Source organism: Scyliorhinus torazame, chromosome 22 (genome assembly GCF_047496885.1).
Source record: "Scyliorhinus torazame isolate Kashiwa2021f chromosome 22, sScyTor2.1, whole genome shotgun sequence".
Lineage (NCBI taxonomy): Eukaryota > Metazoa > Chordata > Chondrichthyes > Carcharhiniformes > Scyliorhinidae > Scyliorhinus > Scyliorhinus torazame.
The window spans coordinates 1908925-1928047 of record NC_092728.1 but is presented as its reverse complement, the minus strand read 5'-3'; the positions used below and the strand labels follow the sequence as shown (position 1 = coordinate 1928047).

Sequence of the window (19123 nt, the reverse complement as noted above, 5' to 3'; positions counted from 1 at the left end):
AGTGAGGGCGGGCCTGGTTCCTGGGGGAGTGAGGGTAGGTCTGGGGCCTGAGAGTGTGAGGGTGGGTCTGGGGCCTAGGAGAGTGGTTATAGGCCTGGGGCCTAGGAGAGTGATGGTGGGCCTGGGGCCTGGAAGAGTGGGTATAGGCCTGGGGCCTAGGAGAGTGAGGGTTGGTCTGGGGAGTCTCTCGGAGTAGGGAAGCTCCTAGTATCTGGCCACGTTCAGGTGAATTCTCCGGAAGCAGCGGCCCATGCTGGAGCAGAGTGGGGAGACTATGATGTCCGTCAGGCTGTGGCAAACCCTCTGGCAGGGAGGCCGACACAGGAGACACATCCTCAGACAGGGTACCAGGCACCTAGGGGAAAGAAACAGCAACTTCAACTGAGTTTCGGCATCTTGTCTCCACACCTCACACATCTACCAACAGCCATCCCGTCTAAAACATCCAGCACTCCAATCCCCAGGGGCTGTGATGGGCCCGGACCCCTGCGCACCGAGGAAAGGCCGAAATCGGGATGTGCGCCGATTGGTTCGGGATCTAACCGGCCCGCTCCTGTTGGAGGTTCCCGATCCCACCTGGACGGGCGAGACACTAATTGTCACTAATTAAGGGTAATCTCCATCTGATTAACAAGATGGACGCCCAATTCAACTGCGGGAACTGACCGGCTGCGCAGCGAGAGGACACAGGTGCAGGTCAGTCCTGTCCACACCCCTGTATGACGGGTGGATGATGCGAAAAGGACGGGTCTGAAGAGGCCTCTTAAAGGTTGGTGGGTGAATGGCGGCTTCCTTAAAGGGGGGAGTCAAAAAGAGGGTGGGGAGGCCTGAAAAGGGGGCCTTCAGAGACCCCATAGCGGGACCGAGGAGAAACTGCCAAGGCCCCAAAAGTTGACTAAAGTGTGGGTAAATACCGGCGTGGATCTCACTGGAGATCCAGTGGTAAACCCGCCGCTAAACGTTCCCGGAATGACACAGAAGCGTTTCCGTTAAATCGCGCCGCAGTTTCAAACAGCCCCCCAACAACCACCCATGGTCCTCGGCCCTCCCCCTGGTGTCCCTGCACCGTGGGGCCCTCCCCCTGGTGTCCCTGCACCGTGGGGCCTTCCCCCTGGTGTCCCTGCACCGTGGGACCCTCCCCCTGGTGTCCCTGCACCGTGGGGCCCTCCCCCTGGTGTCCCTGCACCGTGGGGCCCTCCCCCTGGTGTCCCTGCACCGTGGGGCCCTCCCCCTGGTGTCCCTGCACCGTGGAATCTTCCCCTGGTCTCCCTGCACCGTGGGACCCTCCCCCTGGTGTCCCTGCACCGTGGGGTCCTCCCCTGGTGTCCCTGCATCGTGGGACCCTCCCCCTGGTGTCCCTGCACCGTGGGACCCACCCCCTGGTGCCCCTGCACCGTCGGACCCTCCCCCTGGTGTCCCTTCACCGTGGGGCTCACCCCCTGGTGTCCCTGCAACGTGGGGCTCTCCCCCTGGTGTCCCTGCACCGTGGGACCCTCCCCCTGGTGTCCCTGCACCGTGGGACCCTCCCCTGGTGTCCCTGCATCGTGGGACCCTCCCCCTGGTGTCCCTGCACCGTGGGACCCTCCCCCTGCTGCCCCTGCACCGTGGGACCCTCCCCCTGGTGTCCCTGCACCGTGGGACCCTCCCCCTGGTGTCCCTGCTCCGTGGGGCCCTCCCCCTGGTGTCCCTGCACCGTGGGACCCTCCCCCTGGTGTCCCTGCACCATGGGACCCTCCCCCTGGTGTCCCTGCACCGTGGGACCCTCCCCCTGGTGTCCCTGCACCGTGGGACCCTCCCCCTGGTGTCCCTGCACCGTGGGGTCCTCCCCTGGTGTCCCTGCATCGTGGGACCCTCCCCCTGGTGTCCCTGCATCGTGGGACCCACCCCCTGGTGCCCCTGCACCGTCGGACCCTCCCCCTGGTGTCCCTGCACCGTGGGGCTCACCCCCTGGTGTCCCTGCACCGTGAGGCCCTCCCCCTGGTGTCCCTGCACCGTGGGGCTCACCCCCTGGTGTCCCTGCACCGTGGGGCCCTCCCCCTGGTGTCCCTGCACCGTGGGGCTCTCCCCCTGATGTCCCTGCACCGTGGGTTCTTCCCCTGGTCTCCCTGCACCGTGGGACCCTCCCCCTGGTGTCCCTGCACCGTGGGGTCCTCCCCTGGTGTCCCTGCACCGTGGGGCCCTCCCCCTGGTGTCCCTGCACCGTGAGGCCCTCCCCCTGGTGCCCCTGCACTGTGGGACCCTCCCCCTGGTGCCCCTGCAACATGGGGCCCTCCCCCTGGTGTCCCTGCACCGTGGGACCCTCCCCCTGGTGTCCCTGCACCGTGGGGCCCTCCCCTGGTGTCCCTGCACCGTGGGGCCCACCCCCTGGTGTCCCTGCACCATGGGGACCTCCCCCTGGTGTCTCTGCACCGTGGGGCTCTCCCCCTGGTGTCCCTGCACCGTGGGGCCCTCCCCCTGGTGTCCCTGCTCCGTGGGACCCTCCCCTGGTGTCCCTGCACCGTGGGACCCTCCCCCTGGTGTCCCTGCACCGTGGGGCCCTCCCCCTGGTGTCCCTGCACCGTGGGACCCTCCCCTGGTGTCCCTGCACCGTGGGTCCCTCCCCCTGGTGTCGCTGCACTGTGGGGCCCTCCCCCTGGTGTCCCTGCTCCGTGGGGCCCTCCCCCTGGTGTCCCAGCACCGTGGGGCCCTCCCCCTGGTGTCCCTGCACCGTGGGACCCTCCCCCTGGTGTCCCTGCACCGTGGGGTCCTTCCCCTGGTGTCCCTGCACCGTGGGACCCTTCCCCTGGTGTCCCTGCGCCGTGGGACCCTTCCCCTGGTGTCGCTGCACCGTGGGACCCTCCCCCTGGTGTCCCTGCTCCGTGGGACCCTCCCCTGGTGTCCCTGCACCGTGGGGCCCTCCCCTGGTGTCCCTGCACCGTGGGGCCTCCCCCTGGTGTCCCTGCGCCGTGGGACCCTTCCCCTGGTGTCGCTGCACCGTGGGACCCTCCCCCTGGTGTCCCTGCTCCGTGGGACCCTCCCCTGGTGTCCCTGCACCGTGGGGCCTCCCCCTGGTGTCCCTGCACCGTGGGGCCCTCCCCCTGGTGTCCCTGCACCGTGGGGCCCTCCCCTGGTGTCCCTGCACCGTGGGACCCTCCCCTGGTGTCCCTGCACCGTGGGGCCCTCCCCTGGTGTCCCTGCACCGTGGGACCCTTCCCCTGGTGTCCCTGCGCCGTGGGACCCTTCCCCTGGTGTCGCTGCACTGTGGGGCCCTCCCCCTGGTGTCCCTGCACCGTGGGGCCCTCCCCCTGGTGTCCCTGCACCGTGGGTCCCTCCCCCTGGTGTCGCTGCACCGTGGGGCCCTCCCCCTGGTGTCCCTGCACCGTGGGGCCCTCCCCTGGTGTCGCTGCACCGTGGGGCCCTCCCCTGGTGTCGCTGCACCGTGGGGCCCTCCCCTGGTGTCGCTGCACCGTGGGACCCTCCCCTGGTGTCGCTGCACCGTGGGACCCTCCCCCTGGTCTCACTGCACCGTGGGGCCCTCCCCCTGGTGTCCCTGCACCGTGGGTCCCTCCCCCTGGTGTCGCTGCACCGTGGGGCCCTCCCCCTGGTGTCCCTGCACCGTGGGGCCCTCCCCTGGTGTCGCTGCACCGTGGGGCCCTCCCCTGGTGTCGCTGCACCGTGGGGCCCTCCCCTGGTGTCGCTGCACCGTGGGACCCTCCCCTGGTGTCGCTGCACCGTGGGACCCTCCCCTGGTGTCGCTGCACCGTGGGACCCTCCCCTGGTGTCGCTGCACCGTGGGACCCTCCCCTGGTGTCGCTGCACCGTGGGACCCTCCCCTGGTGTTGCTGCACAGTGGGGCCCTCCCCATGGTGTCCCTGCACCGTGGGGCCCTCCCCTGGTGTCGCTGCACCGTGGGGCCCTCCCCTGGTGTCGCTGCACCGTGGGTCCCTCCCCCTGGTGTCGCTGCACCGTGGGACCCTCCCCCTGGTGTCGCTGCACCGTGGGTCCCTCCCCCTGGTGTCGCTGCACCGTGGGAACCTAAAGACTTACCATATGTGTAGACAAGTGAGGAAGGAGAAGAGGACGCCGGTGAAGATTGAGGCGGGGATGGCACAGAGCAGGGAGAGGATCCGGTAACTCCACAGCTTACACACCTCAAAGGAGACGTTACTCCAGGCCCAAACCTTGTCGAAGCTGTGAGTGGTGGAAGGTTCAGCGATAACCTCCGGGAAATCCACCTACAAACAACATAAGGAGACACTCCCAGTTCCAGTGCTCACAGTTCACAGTGCAGATCCAGTGCTCAGAGCTCACAGTGCAGATCCAGTGCTCACAGTTCACACTTCCAGGTCCAGTGTTCACAGTTCACACTCCCAGATCCAGTGATCACTTCTCACACTCCCAGATCCAGTGCTCAGAGTTCACAGTGCAGATCCAGTGCTCAGAGCTCACAGTGCAGATCCAGTGCTCACAGTTCACACTCCCAGATCCAGAGTTCACAGCTCACACTCTCAGATCCAGTGTTCACAGCTCACACTCTCATATCCAGTGTTCACAGCTCACACTCCCATATCCAGTGCTCACAGCTCACACTCCCAGATCCAGTGTTCACAGCTCCCACCCCCACGTCCAGTGTTCACAGCTCACACTCACAGATCCAGTGCTCACAGCTCACATTCCCAGATCCAGTGTTCATAGTTCACACTCCCATATCCAGTGTTCACAGCTCACACTCACAGATCCAGTGTTCACAGCTCACACTCCCAGATCCAGTGCTCACAGCTCACACTCCCAGATCCAGTGCTCACAGATCACACTCCCTGATCCAGTGTTCACAGCTCACACTCCCAGATCCAGTGCTCACAGCTCACACTCCCGGACCCAGTGCTCAGAGCTCACAGTGCAGATCCAGTGCTCACAGCTCACAGTGCAGATCCAGTGATCACAGCTCACAGTGCAGATCCACTGCTCACAGTTCACACTTCCAGGTCCAGTGTTCACAGTTCACACTCCCAGATCCAGTGATCACTTCTCACACTCCCAGATCCAGTGCTCAGAGTTCACAGTGCAGATCCAGTGCTCAGAGCTCACAGTGCAGATCCAGTGCTCACAGTTCACACTCCCAGATCCAGAGTTCACAGCTCACACTCTCAGATCCAGTGTTCACAGCTCACACTCTCATATCCAGTGTTCACAGCTCACACTCCCATATCCAGTGCTCACAGCTCACACTCCCAGATCCAGTGTTCACAGCTCCCACCCCCACGTCCAGTGTTCACAGCTCACACTCACAGATCCAGTGCTCACAGCTCACATTCCCAGATCCAGTGTTCATAGTTCACACTCCCATATCCAGTGTTCACAGCTCACACTCACAGATCCAGTGTTCACAGCTCACACTCCCAGATCCAGTGCTCACAGCTCACACTCCCAGATCCAGTGCTCACAGATCACACTCCCTGATCCAGTGTTCACAGCTCACACTCCCAGATCCAGTGCTCACAGCTCACACTCCCGGACCCAGTGCTCAGAGCTCACAGTGCAGATCCAGTGCTCACAGCTCACAGTGCAGATCCAGTGATCACAGCTCACACTCCCAGATCCAGTGCTCAGAGCTCACAGTGCAGATCCATTGCTCACAGCTCACAGTGCAGATCCAGTGCTCACAGCTCACAGTGCAGTTCCAGTGCTCCCAGCTCCCAGATCCGGTGTTCACAGCTCACAGTGCAGATCCAGTGCTCACAGCTCACAGTGCAGTTCCAGTGCTCCCAGCTCCCAGATCCGGTGTTCACAGCTCACAGTGCAGATCCAGTGCTCACAGTTCACACTCCCAGATCCAGTGTTCACAGCTCACACCCCCAGATCCAGTGTTCACAGATCACACACCCATATCCAGTGTTCACAGCTCACACTCCCAGATCCAGTGTTCTCAGCTCACAATCCCAGATCCAGTGTTCACAGCTCACACCCCCAGATCCAGTGTTCACAGCTCACACTCCCAAATCCAGTGTTCACAGCTCACACTCCCATATCCAGTGTTCACAGCTCACGCTCCCAGATCCAGTGTTCACAGCTCACACTCCCAGATCCAGTGCTCAGAGCTCACAGTGCAGATCCAGTGCTCATAGCTCACAGTGCAGATCCAGTGATCACAGCTCACACTCCCAGATCCAGTGCTCAGAGCTCACAGTGCAGATCCAGTGCTCACAGCTCACAGTGCAGATCCAGTGCTCACAGCTCACAGTGCAGATCCAGTACTCACAGCTCACAGTGCAGATCCAGTGCTCACAGCTCACAGTGCAGATCAAGTGCTCACAGCTCACAGTGCAGTTCCAGTGCTCACAGCTCACAGATCCAGTGTTCACAGCTCACAGAGCAGATCCAGTGTTCACAGCTCACAGTGCAGATCCAGTGCTCAGAGCTCACAGTGCAGATCCAGTGCTCACAGCTCACAGTGCAGATCCAGTGCTCACAGCTCACAGTGCAGTTCCAGTGCTCACAGCTCACAGATCCAGTGTTCACAGCTCACAGAGCAGATCCAGTGTTCACAGCTCACAGTGCAGTTCCAGTGCTCACAGCTCACAGATCCAGTGTTCACAGCTCACAGTGCAGATCAAGTGCTCACAGCTCACAGTGCAGTTCCAGTGCTCACAGCTCCTAGATCCAGTGTTCACAGCTCACAGAGCAGATCCAGTGTTCACAGCTCACAGTGTAGATCCAGTGTTCACAGCTGACACTCCCAGATCCAGTGTTCACAGCGCACACTCCCAGATCCAGTGCTCAGAGCTCACCCCCCCCCAAATCCAGTGTTCACAGCTGACACTCCCATATCCAGTGTTCACAGCGCACACTCCCAGATCCAGTGCTCAGAGCTCACAGTGCAGATCCAGGGCTCACAGCTCACAGTGCAGATCCAGTGCTCACAGCTCACAGTGCAGATCCAGTGCTCACAGCTTGCAGATCCAGTGTTCACAGCTCACAGTGCAGATCCAGTGTTCACAGCTCACAGTGCAGATCCAGTGCTCACAGCTCACAGTGCAGATCCAGTGTTCACAGCTCACAGTGCAGATCCAGGGCTCACAGCTTACAGTGCAGATCCAGTGCTCACAGCTTACAGTGCAGATCCAGTGCTCACGGCTTGCAGATCCAGTGTTCACAGCTCACAGAGCAGATCCAGTGTTCACAGCTCACAGTGCAGTTCCAGTGCTCACAGCTCACAGATCCAGTGTTCACAGCTCACAGTGCAGATCAAGTGCTCACAGCTCACAGTGCAGTTCCAGTGCTCACAGCTCCTAGATCCAGTGTTCACAGCTCACAGAGCAGATCCAGTGTTCACAGCTCACAGTGTAGATCCAGTGTTCACAGCTGACACTCCCAGATCCAGTGTTCACAGCGCACACTCCCAGATCCAGTGCTCAGAGCTCACCCCCTCCCCCAAATCCAGTGTTCACAGCTGACACTCCCATATCCAGTGTTCACAGCGCACACTCCCAGATCCAGTGCTCAGAGCTCACAGTGCAGATCCAGGGCTCACAGCTCACAGTGCAGATCCAGTGCTCACAGCTCACAGTGCAGATCCAGTGCTCACAGCTTGCAGATCCAGTGTTCACAGCTCACAGTGCAGATCCAGTGTTCACAGCTCACAGTGCAGATCCAGTGCTCACAGCTCACAGTGCAGATCCAGTGTTCACAGCTCACAGTGCAGATCCAGGGCTCACAGCTTACAGTGCAGATCCAGTGCTCACAGCTTACAGTGCAGATCCAGTGCTCACAGCTTGCAGATCCAGTGTTCACAGCTCACAGTGCAGATCCAGTGCTCACAGCTCACAGTGCAGATCCAGTGCTCACAGCTCACAGTGCAGATCCAGTGTTCACAGCTCACAGAGCAGATCCAGTGCTCACAGCTCACAGTGCAGATCCAGTGCACACAGCTCACACTGTGGTGTGATCCACACACAGATCCCCAGGTGTGATCCACACAGATCCCCAGGTGTGATCCACACAGATTCCCAGGTGTGATCCACACACAGATCCCCAGGTGTGATCCACACAGATTCCCAGGTGTGATCCACACACAGATCCCCAGGTGTGATCCACACAGATTCCCAGGTGTGATCCACACACAGATCCCCAGATGCGATCCACACAGATCCCCAGGTGTGATCCACACAGATTCCCAGGTGTGATCCACACAGATTCCCAGGTGTGATACACACAGATCCCCAGGTGTGATCCACTCAGATCCCCAGGTGTGATCCACACAGATTCCCAGGTGTGATACACACAGATCCCCAGGTGTGATTCACACAGATCCCCAGGTGTGATCCATACAGATCCCCAGGTGTGATCCACACGGATTCCCAGGTGTGATCCACTCAGATCCCCAGGTGTGATCCACACAGATTCCCAGGTGTGATCCACACAGATTCCCAGGTGTGATCCACACACAGATTCCCTGGTGTGATCCACACAGATCCCCAGGTGTGATCCTCACACAGATCCCCAGGTGTGATCCAGACAAATCCCAGGTGTGATCCACACACAGATCTCCAGGTGTGATCCTCACAGATCCCCAGGTGTGATCCACACAGATCCCCAGGTGTGATCCTCACAGATCCCCAGGTGTGATCCACACAGATCCCCAGGTGTGATCCACACACAGATCCCCAGGTGTGATCCTCACAGATCCCCAGGTGTGATCCACACAGATCCCCAGGTGTGATCCACACAGATCCCCAGGTGTGATCCACACAAATTCCCAAATGTGATCCACACACAGATTCCCAGGTGTGATCCACACAGATTCCCAAGTGTGATCCACACAGATCCCCGGATGTGATCCACACAGAGATTCCCAGGTGTGATCCACACAGATCCCCAGGTGTGATCCACACAGATTCCCAGGTGTGATCCACACAGATCCCCAGATGTGATCCACACAGATCCCCAGGTGTGACCCACACACAGATCCCCAGGTGTGATCCACACAGATCCCCAGGTGTGATCCACACAGATCCCCAGGTGTGATCCACACAGATCCCCAGGTGTGATCCACACACAGATCCCCAGGTGTGATCCACACAGATCCCCAGGTGTGATCCACACATATCCCCAGGTGTGATCCACACAGAGATTCCCAGGTGTGATCCACACAGATCCCCAGGTGTGATCCACACAGAGATTCCCAGGTGTGATCCACACAGATCCCCGGTTGTGATCCACACAGATCCCCAGGTGTGATCCACACAGAGATTCCCAGGTGTGATCCACACAGATCCCCAGGTGTGATCCACACACAGATCCCCAGGTGTGATCCACACAGATCCCCAGGTGTGATCCACACAGATCCCCAGGTGTGATCCACACACAGATTTCCAGGTGTGATCCACACAGATCCCCAGGTGTGATCCACACAGAGATTCCCAGGTGTGATCCACACAGATCCCCAGATGTTGTCCACACAGATTCCCAGGTGTGATCCACACATATCCCCAGTTGTTATCCACACACAGATTCCCAGGTGTGATCTACACAGATCCCCAGGTGTGATCCACACAGATCCCCAGTTGTTATCCACACACAGATCCCCAGGTGTGATCCACACATATCCCCAGGTGTGATCCACACAGATCCCCAGGTGTGATCCACACAAATTCCCAAGTGTGATCCACACACAGATTCCCAGGTGTGATCCACACAGATTCCCAAGTGTGATCCACACACAGATTCCCAGGTGTGATCCACACAGATCCCCAGGTGTGATCCTCACACAGATCCCCAGGTGTGATCCACACAGATTCCCAGGTGTGATCCACACAGATCCCCGGGTGTGATCCACACAGAGATTCCCAGGTGTGATCCACACAGATCCCCAGGTGTGATCCACACAGATTCCCAGGTGTGATCCACACAGATCCCCAGGTGTGATCCACACAGATTCCCAGGTGTGATCCACACACAGATCCCCAGGTGTGATCCACACAGATCCCCAGGTGTGATCCACACAGATCCCCAGGTGTGATCCACACAGATCCCCAGGTGTGATCCACACACAGATCCCCAGGTGTGATCCACACAGATCCCCAGGTGTGATCCACACAGATCCCCAGGTGTGATCCACACAGAGATTCCCAGGTGTGATCCACACAGATCCCAGGTGTGATCCACACAGAGATTCCCAGGTGTGATCCACACAGATCCCCAGGTGTGATTCACACACAGATCCCCAGGTGTGATCCACACAGATCCCCGGTTGTGATCCACACAGATCCCCAGGTGTGATCCACACAGATTCCCAGGTGTGATCCACACAGATCCCCAGGTGTGAACCACACAGATCCCCAGGTGTGATCCACACACAGATCCCCTGGTGTGATCCACACAGATCCCCAGGTGTGATCCACACAGATCCCCAGGTGTGATCCACACAGAGATTCCCAGGTGTGATCCACACAGATCCCCAGGTGTGATCCACACAGAGATTCCCAGGTGTGATCCACACAGATCCCCAGATGTTATCCACACAGATTCCCAGGTGTGATCCACACAGATCCCCAGTTGTTATCCACACACAGATTCCCAGGTGTGATCTACACAGATCCCCAGGTGTGATCCACACAGATCCCCAGTTGTTATCCACACACAGATCCCCAGGTGTGATCCACACAGATCCCCAGGTGTGATCCACACAGATCCCCAGGTGTGATCCACACAGATCCCCAGGTGTGATCAACACAGATTCCCAGGTGTGATCCACACACAGATCCCCAGGTGTGATCCACACAGATCCCCAGGTGTGATCCACACAGATTCCCAGATGTGATCTACGCAGATCCCCAGGTGTGATCCACACATATTCCCAGGTGTGATCCACACATATTCCCAGGTGTGATCCACACAGATCCCCAGGTGTGATCCACACAGCTTCCCAGGTGTGATCCACACAGATTACCAGGTGTGATCCACACACAGATTCCCAGGTGTGATCCACACAGATCCCCAGGTGTGATCCACACAGATCCCCAGGTGTGATCAACACAGATTCCCAATTGTGATCCACACACAGATCCCCAGGTGTGATCCACACAGATCCCCAGGTGTGATCCACACAGAGATTCCCAGGTGTGATCCACACAGATCCCCAGGTGTGATCCACACACAGATCCCCAGGTGTGATCCACACAGATCCCCAGGTGTGATCCACACAGATCCCCAGGTGTGATCCACACACAGATCCCCAGGTGTGATCCACACAGAGATTCCCAGGTGTGATCCACACAGAGATTCCCAGGTGTGATCCACACACAGATCCCCAGGTGTGATCCACACAGAGATTCCCAGGTGTGATCCACACAGATCCCCAGGTGTGATCCACACAGATCCCCAGGTGTGATCCACACACAGATCCTCAGGTGTGATCCACACAGATCCCCAGGTGTGATCCACACAGATCCCCAGGTGTGATCCACACAGGGATTCCCAGGTGTGATCCACACAGATCCCCAGGTGTGATCCACACAGATTCCCAGGTGTGATCCACACAGATCCCCAGTTGTTATCCACACACAGATTCCCAGGTGTGATCTACACAGATCCCCAGGTGTGATCCACACAGATCCCCAGTTGTTATCCACACACAGATCCCCAGGTGTGATCCACACAGATCCCCAGGTGTGATCCACACAGATCCCCAGATGTGATCCACACACAGATCCCTAGGTGTGATCCACACAGATCCCCAGGCGTGATCCACACAGATCCCCAGGTGTGATCCACACAGATCCCTAGGTGTGATCCACACACAGATCCACAGGTGTGATCCACACAGATCCACAGGTGTGATCCACACAGATCCCCAGGTGTGATCCACACAGATCCCCAGGTGTGATCCACACAGATCCCCAGGTGTGATCCACACAGAGATCCCCAGGTGTGATCCACACAGAGATTCCCAGGTGTGATCCACACAGATCCATGGGTGTGATCCACACAGAGATTCCCAGGTGTGATCCACACAGATCCCCAGGTGTGATCCACACACAGATCCCCAGGTGTGATCCACACAGATCCCCAGGTGTGATCCACACAGACCCCCCGGTGTGATCCACACAGAGATTCCCAGGTGTGATCCACACAGATCCCCAGGTGTGATCCACACAGAGATTCCCAGGTGTGATCCACACAGATCCCCAGATGTTATCCACACAGATTCCCAGGTGTGATCCACACAGATCCCCAGTTGTTATCCACACACAGATTCCCAGGTGTGATCTACACAGATCCCCAGGTGTGATCCACACAGATCCCCAGTTGTTATCCACACACAGATCCCCAGGTGTGATCCACACAGATCCCCAGGTGTGATCCACACAGATCCCCAGGTGTGATCCACACAGATCCCCAGGTGTGATCAACACAGATTCCCAGGTGTGATCCACACACAGATCCCCAGGTGTGATCCACACAGATCCCCAGGTGTGATCCACACAGATTCCCAGATGTGATCTACGCAGATCCCCAGGTGTGATCCACACATATTCCCAGGTGTGATCCACACATATTCCCAGGTGTGATCCACACAGATCCCCAGATGTGATCCACACAGCTTTCCAGGTGTGATCCACACAGATTACCAGGTGTGATCCACACACAGATTCCCAGGTGTGATCCACACAGATCCCCAGGTGTGATCCACACAGATCCCCAGGTGTGATCAACACAGATTCCCAATTGTGATCCACACACAGATCCCCAGGTGTGATCTACGCAGATCCCCAGATGTGATCCACACAGATTCCCAGGTGTGATCCACACAGATTCCCAGGTGTGATCCACACAGATTCCCAGGTGTGATCCGCACACAGATTCCCAGATGTGATCTACGCAGATCCCCAGGTGTGATCCACACATATTCCCAGGTGTGATCCACACATATTCCCAGGTGTGATCCACACAGATCCCCAGGTGTGATCCACACAGCTTCCCAGGTGTGATCCACACAGATTACCAGGTGTGATCCACACACAGATTCCCAGGTGTGATCCACACAGATCCCCAGGTGTGATCCACACAGATCCCCAGGTGTGATCAACACAGATTCCCAATTGTGATCCACACACAGATCCCCAGGTGTGATCCACACAGATCCCCAGGTGTGATCCACACAGAGATTCCCAGGTGTGATCCACACAGATCCCCAGGTGTGATCCACACACAGATCCCCAGGTGTGATCCACACAGATCCCCAGGTGTGATCCACACAGATCCCCAGGTGTGATCCACACACAGATCCCCAGGTGTGATCCACACAGAGATTCCCAGGTGTGATCCACACAGAGATTCCCAGGTGTGATCCACACACAGATCCCCAGGTGTGATCCACACAGAGATTCCCAGGTGTGATCCACACAGATCCCCAGGTGTGATCCACACAGATCCCCAGGTGTGATCCACACACAGATCCTCAGGTGTGATCCACACAGATCCCCAGGTGTGATCCACACAGATCCCCAGGTGTGATCCACACAGAGATTCCCAGGTGTGATCCACACAGATCCCCAGGTGTGATCCACACAGATTCCCAGGTGTGATCCACACAGATCCCCAGTTGTTATCCACACACAGATTCCCAGGTGTGATCTACACAGATCCCCAGGTGTGATCCACACAGATCCCCAGTTGTTATCCACACACAGATCCCCAGGTATGATCCACACAGATCCCCAGGTGTGATCCACACAGATCCCCAGATGTGATCCACACACAGATCCCTAGGTGTGATCCACACAGATCCCCAGGCGTGATCCACACAGATCCCCAGGTGTGATCCACACAAATCCCTAGGTGTGATCCACACACAGATCCACAGGTGTGATCCACACAGATCCCCAGGTGTGATCCACACAGATCCCCAGGTGTGATCCACACAGATCCCCAGGTGTGATCCACACAGATCCCCAGGTGTGATCCACACAGAGATCCCCAGGTGTGATCCACACAGAGATTCCCAGGTGTGATCCACACAGATCCATGGGTGTGATCCACACAGAGATTCCCAGGTGTGATCCACACAGATCCCCAGGTGTGATCCACACACAGATCCCCAGGTGTGATCCACACAGATCCCCAGGTGTGATCCACACAGATCCCCCGATGTGATCCACACAGAGATTCCCAGGTGTGATCCACACAGATCCCCAGGTGTGATCCACACAGAGATTCCCAGGTGTGATCCACACAGATCCCCAGATGTTATCCACACAGATTCCCAGGTGTGATCCACACAGATCCCCAGTTGTTATCCACACACAGATTCCCAGGTGTGATCTACACAGATCCCCAGGTGTGATCCACACAGATCCCCAGTTGTTATCCACACACAGATCCCCAGGTGTGATCCACACAGATCCCCAGGTGTGATCCACACAGATCCCCAGGTGTGATCCACACAGATCCCCAGGTGTGATCAACACAGATTCCCAGGTGTGATCCACACACAGATCCCCAGGTGTGATCCACACAGATCCCCAGGTGTGATCCACACAGATTCCCAGATGTGATCTACGCAGATCCCCAGGTGTGATCCACACATATTCCCAGGTGTGATCCACACAGATCCCCAGATGTGATCCACACAGCTTTCCAGGTGTGATCCACACAGATTACCAGGTGTGATCCACACACAGATTCCCAGGTGTGATCCACACAGATCCCCAGGTGTGATCAACACAGATTCCCAGGTGTGATCCACACACAGATCCCCAGGTGTGATCTACACAGATCCCCAGATGTGATCCACACAGATTCCCAGGTGTGATCCACACAGATTCCCAGGTGTGATCCACACAGATTCCCAGGTGTGATCCACACACAGATTCCCAGATGTGATCCACACAGATCCCCAGGTGTGATCCACACAGATCCCCAGGTGTGATCCACACAGATCCCCAGGTGTGATCCACACAGATTCCCAGGTGTGATCCACACAGATTCCCAGGTGTGATCCACACAGATTCCCAGGTGTGATCCACACACAGATCCCCAGGTGTGATCCACACAGATTCCCAGGTGTGATCCACACAGATTCCCAGGTGTGATCCACACACAGATCCCCAGGTGTGATCCACACAGATCCCCAGGTGTGATCCACACAGATTCCCAGATGTGATCTACGCAGATCCCCAGGTGTGATCCACACATATTCCCAGGTGTGATCCACACAGATCCCCAGATGTGATCCACACAGCTTTCCAGGTGTGATCCACACAGATTACCAGGTGTGATCCACACACAGATTCCCAGGTGTGATCCACACAGATCCCCAGGTGTGATCAACACAGATTCCCAATTGTGATCCACACACAGATCCCCAGGTGTGATCTACACAGATCCCCAGATGTGATCCACACAGATTCCCAGGTGTGATCCACACAGATTCCCAGGTGTGATCCACACAGATTCCCAGGTGTGATCCACACACAGATTCCCAGATGTGATCCACACAGATCCCCAGGTGTGATCCACACAGATCCCCAGGTGTGATCCACACAGATTCCCAGGTGTGATCCACACAGATTCCCAGGTGTGATCCACACAGATTCCCAGGTGTGATTCACACACAGATTCCCAGGTGTGATCCACACAGATTCCCAGGTGTGATCCACACAGATTCCCAGGTGTGGTCCACACAGATCCCCAGGTGTGATCCACACAGATTCCCAGGTGTGATCCACACACAGATCCCCAGGTGTGATCCACACAGATTCCCAGGTGTGGTCCACACAGATCCCCAGGTGTGATCCACACAGATTCCCAGGTGTGATCCACACACAGATCCCCAGGTGTGATCCACACAGATTCCCAGGTGTGGTCCACACAGATCCCCAGGTGTGATCCACACAGATTCCCAGGTGTGTTGCACACAGATCCCCAGGTGTGATCCACACAGATCCCCAGGTGTGATCCACACAGATCCCCAGGTGTGATCCACACACAGATCCCCAGGTGTGATCCACACACAGATTCCCAGGTGTGATCCACACAGTTTCCCAGGTGTGATCCACACAGATCCCCAGGTGTGATCCACACAGATCCCCAGGTGTGATCTACGCATATCCCCAGGTGTGATCCACACAGATCCCCAGGTGTGATCTACACAGATCCCCAGGTGTGATCCACACAGATTCCCAGGTGTGATCCACACAGATTCCCAGGTGTGATCCACACAGATTCCCAGGTGTGATCTACGCATATCCCCAGGTGTGATCCACACAGATTCCCAGGTGTGATCCACACACAGATTCCCAGGTGTGGTCCACACAGATCCCCAGGTGTGATCCACACACAGATCCCCAGGTGTGATCCACACAGATTCCCAGGTGTGATCCACACAGATTCCCAGGTGTGGTCCACACAGATCCCCAGGTGTGATCCACACAGATTCCCAGGTGTGATCCACACACAGATCCCCAGGTGTGATCCACACAGATTCCCAGGTGTGGTCCACACAGATCCCCAGGTGTGATCCACACAGATTCCCAGGTGTGATCCACACACAGATCCCCAGGTGTGATCCACACAGATTCCCAGGTGTGGTCCACACAGATCCCCAGGTGTGATCCACACAGATTCCCAGGTGTGTTGCACACAGATCCCCAGGTGTGATCCACACAGATCCCCAGGTGTGATCCACACAGATCCCCAGGTGTGATCCACACACAGATCCCCAGGTGTGATCCACACACAGATTCCCAGGTGTGATCCACACAGTTTCCCAGGTGTGATCCACACAGATCCCCAGGTGTGATCCACACAGATCCCCAGGTGTGATCTACGCATATCCCCAGGTGTGATCCACACAGATCCCCAGGTGTGATCTACGCATATCCCCAGGTGTGATCCACACAGATCCCCAGGTGTGATCCACACAGATCCCCAGGTGTGATCCACACAGATCCCCAGGTGTGATCCACACACAGATCCCCAGGTGTGATCCACACACAGATTCCCAGGTGTGATCCACACAGTTTCCCAGGTGTGATCCACACAGATCCCCAGGTGTGATCCACACAGATCCCCAGGTGTGATCTACGCATATCCCCAGGTGTGATCCACACAGATCCCCAGGTGTGATCTACACAGATTCCCAGGTGTGATCCACACAGATTCCCAGGTGTGATCCACACAGATTCCCAGGTGTGATCCACACAGATTCCCAGGTGTGATCCACACAGATTCCCAGGTGTGATCCACACAGATCCCCAGGTGTGATCCACACAGATTCCCAGGTGTGATCCACACAGATTCCCAGGTGTGATCCACACAGATTCCCAGGTGTGATCCACACAGATTCCCAGGTGTGATCCACACACAGATTCCCAGGTGTGATCCACACAGATTCCCAGGTGTGGTCCACACAGATCCCCAGGTGTGACCTGTTTCCCACCCCCTCCCCTCCTCAACCCCTTTCCCCTCCCTGACCCCCACTTGCTTCCTTGGGCATTAAGCATCTGACGAGAGGGCAGTTCCCCAGCTCAGCCCCCCTGCTCTTTCCTGCACAGCCCCGTGTCTGAAGCCTCCTGGGTCTAAAGAACCGGTTTAATACCTTGAGATGTTGGTTCATCCGCCTGGGGTCTCTGTCCTCCTGTTCAGGGGTCACGGTGGCTTCCGGTCCCAATTCTCTGCTTGCTTCAGGATCAGGAGCCTGTCCCTCCAGATCCACCATTGTGTAATCCCCGTTGTTCATGACTCCTCTCTGGAGACAAGGAGCCCAGCAAACCGTCTAACTGTGCGATGTTTAACAAAATCCTGGGCCTAGCTGCTTCAACCCCCCCCCCCGCCTCTACCTCTCTCTCTCTCTGTCCGTCTCTGTCTCTCTCTCTCTGTCTGGCTCTCACTCTCTCTGTCTCTGTCCGTCTCTCTCTCTCTCTGTCCGTCTCTCCCTCTCTCTCTGTCCGTCTCTCCCTCTCTCTCTCTCTGTCCGTCTCTCTCTCTCTCTCTCTCTCTGTCCGTCTCTCCCTCTCTGTCCGTCTCTCCCTCTCTGTCCGTCTCTCCCTCTCTCTCTCTGTCCGTCTCTCCCTCTCTGTCCGTCTCTCCCTCTCTCTCTCTGTCCGTCTCTCCCTCTCTCTCTCTCTGTCCGTCTCTCTCTCTCTCTCTCTCTGTCCGTCTCTCCCTCTCTGTCCGTCTCTCCCTCTCTCTCTGGAATGGAATGAACTTGTTCTATTCTGAGACTGAGATTGAAGCCTTCCCGACATTCCGCTGACACGGAGAGGCCGAGGCTGGAACCGCTCAGGGGGACAACATTCCTCCTGCTGACCCCAGTCCCCCTCCCCTCTTAAAGCCTCCCCACAAGGTACAAGCCCAGAAGCATGATGGGATTACTCTCTTGCCACCTGAATGGGTGAGGTTCTGGCAGCGTGCGGGACTCCGTGGAGGAGAGTGATGACAGAAGCTGCTGGGTGCGATATCCGCTCTCGGCAGTCCCGCACACCTTGGCTGGAGTGTGGCCGCGCCATCATCACCCTGCCGCCCTGCTGTGTTCTGCTTCTTCACGTAGCATTCGCTGCCCCCTTGATGTGCACTCTGACAAAGGAAGGTTCAGACTTGGAGATAGGTTTCACACATTTATTGAACAGTTAACACTTCTCCTACTTGAGTTCGACTCTCCTGCTGATCTTGCTATCGTGACTCAGTCTAACTAACCAGTCTGCTCTCAGCCATGCGGTGGGTGTGATGCTTCCTGATCTACCCCTGTCTCTCTAAGTGTCACCTGTGGAAAGAAAACAAGCATGTGTGCCCTGTCCTTGTGGTAGTGTCACCTCTGGGTGTGTCTTGACTGCCCATTGGTCGTGTCCTATTCTACGTGTTCATTGGCTGTCCGACTGCATGTCTCTGGTGCTCCCTCTAGTGTTTATTTAGTCTTAGTGTATTTACATTAACCCCTTGTGTATTTACAGTGATGCACATCACCACATCCCCCTTTTTTCATGTTACATATTTTCTGTACAGTGTTAAAGGAAATTGAACAAAATAGGCAGATAAGTGATGACATGTACAAATCATGATGACGGTGATGATTATACAATACCAAATAATATGTATGAGTCCAAAGTTCATGAATTAATACGGTCGAGTGGCTTTCTTGTTTTGT

General features: G+C 56.9%; 1 protein-coding gene across 1 annotated transcript; it reads right to left on the bottom strand.

Annotated features, from left to right (window-relative positions):
* Positions 1-201: 201 nt before the first annotated feature.
* On the bottom strand, positions 202-17782 carry LOC140399467 (caveolin-2-like). The gene is made up of 3 exons (XM_072489042.1): positions 17579-17782; positions 4027-4214; positions 202-355 (listed from the first exon to the last, which is right to left on the bottom strand). The coding sequence occupies exons 1-3, from the start codon at positions 17717-17719 to the stop codon at positions 205-207; spliced, it is 480 nt and encodes a 159-aa protein (XP_072345143.1). The 5' UTR covers positions 17720-17782; the 3' UTR covers positions 202-204.
* Positions 17783-19123: the final 1341 nt, after the last annotated feature.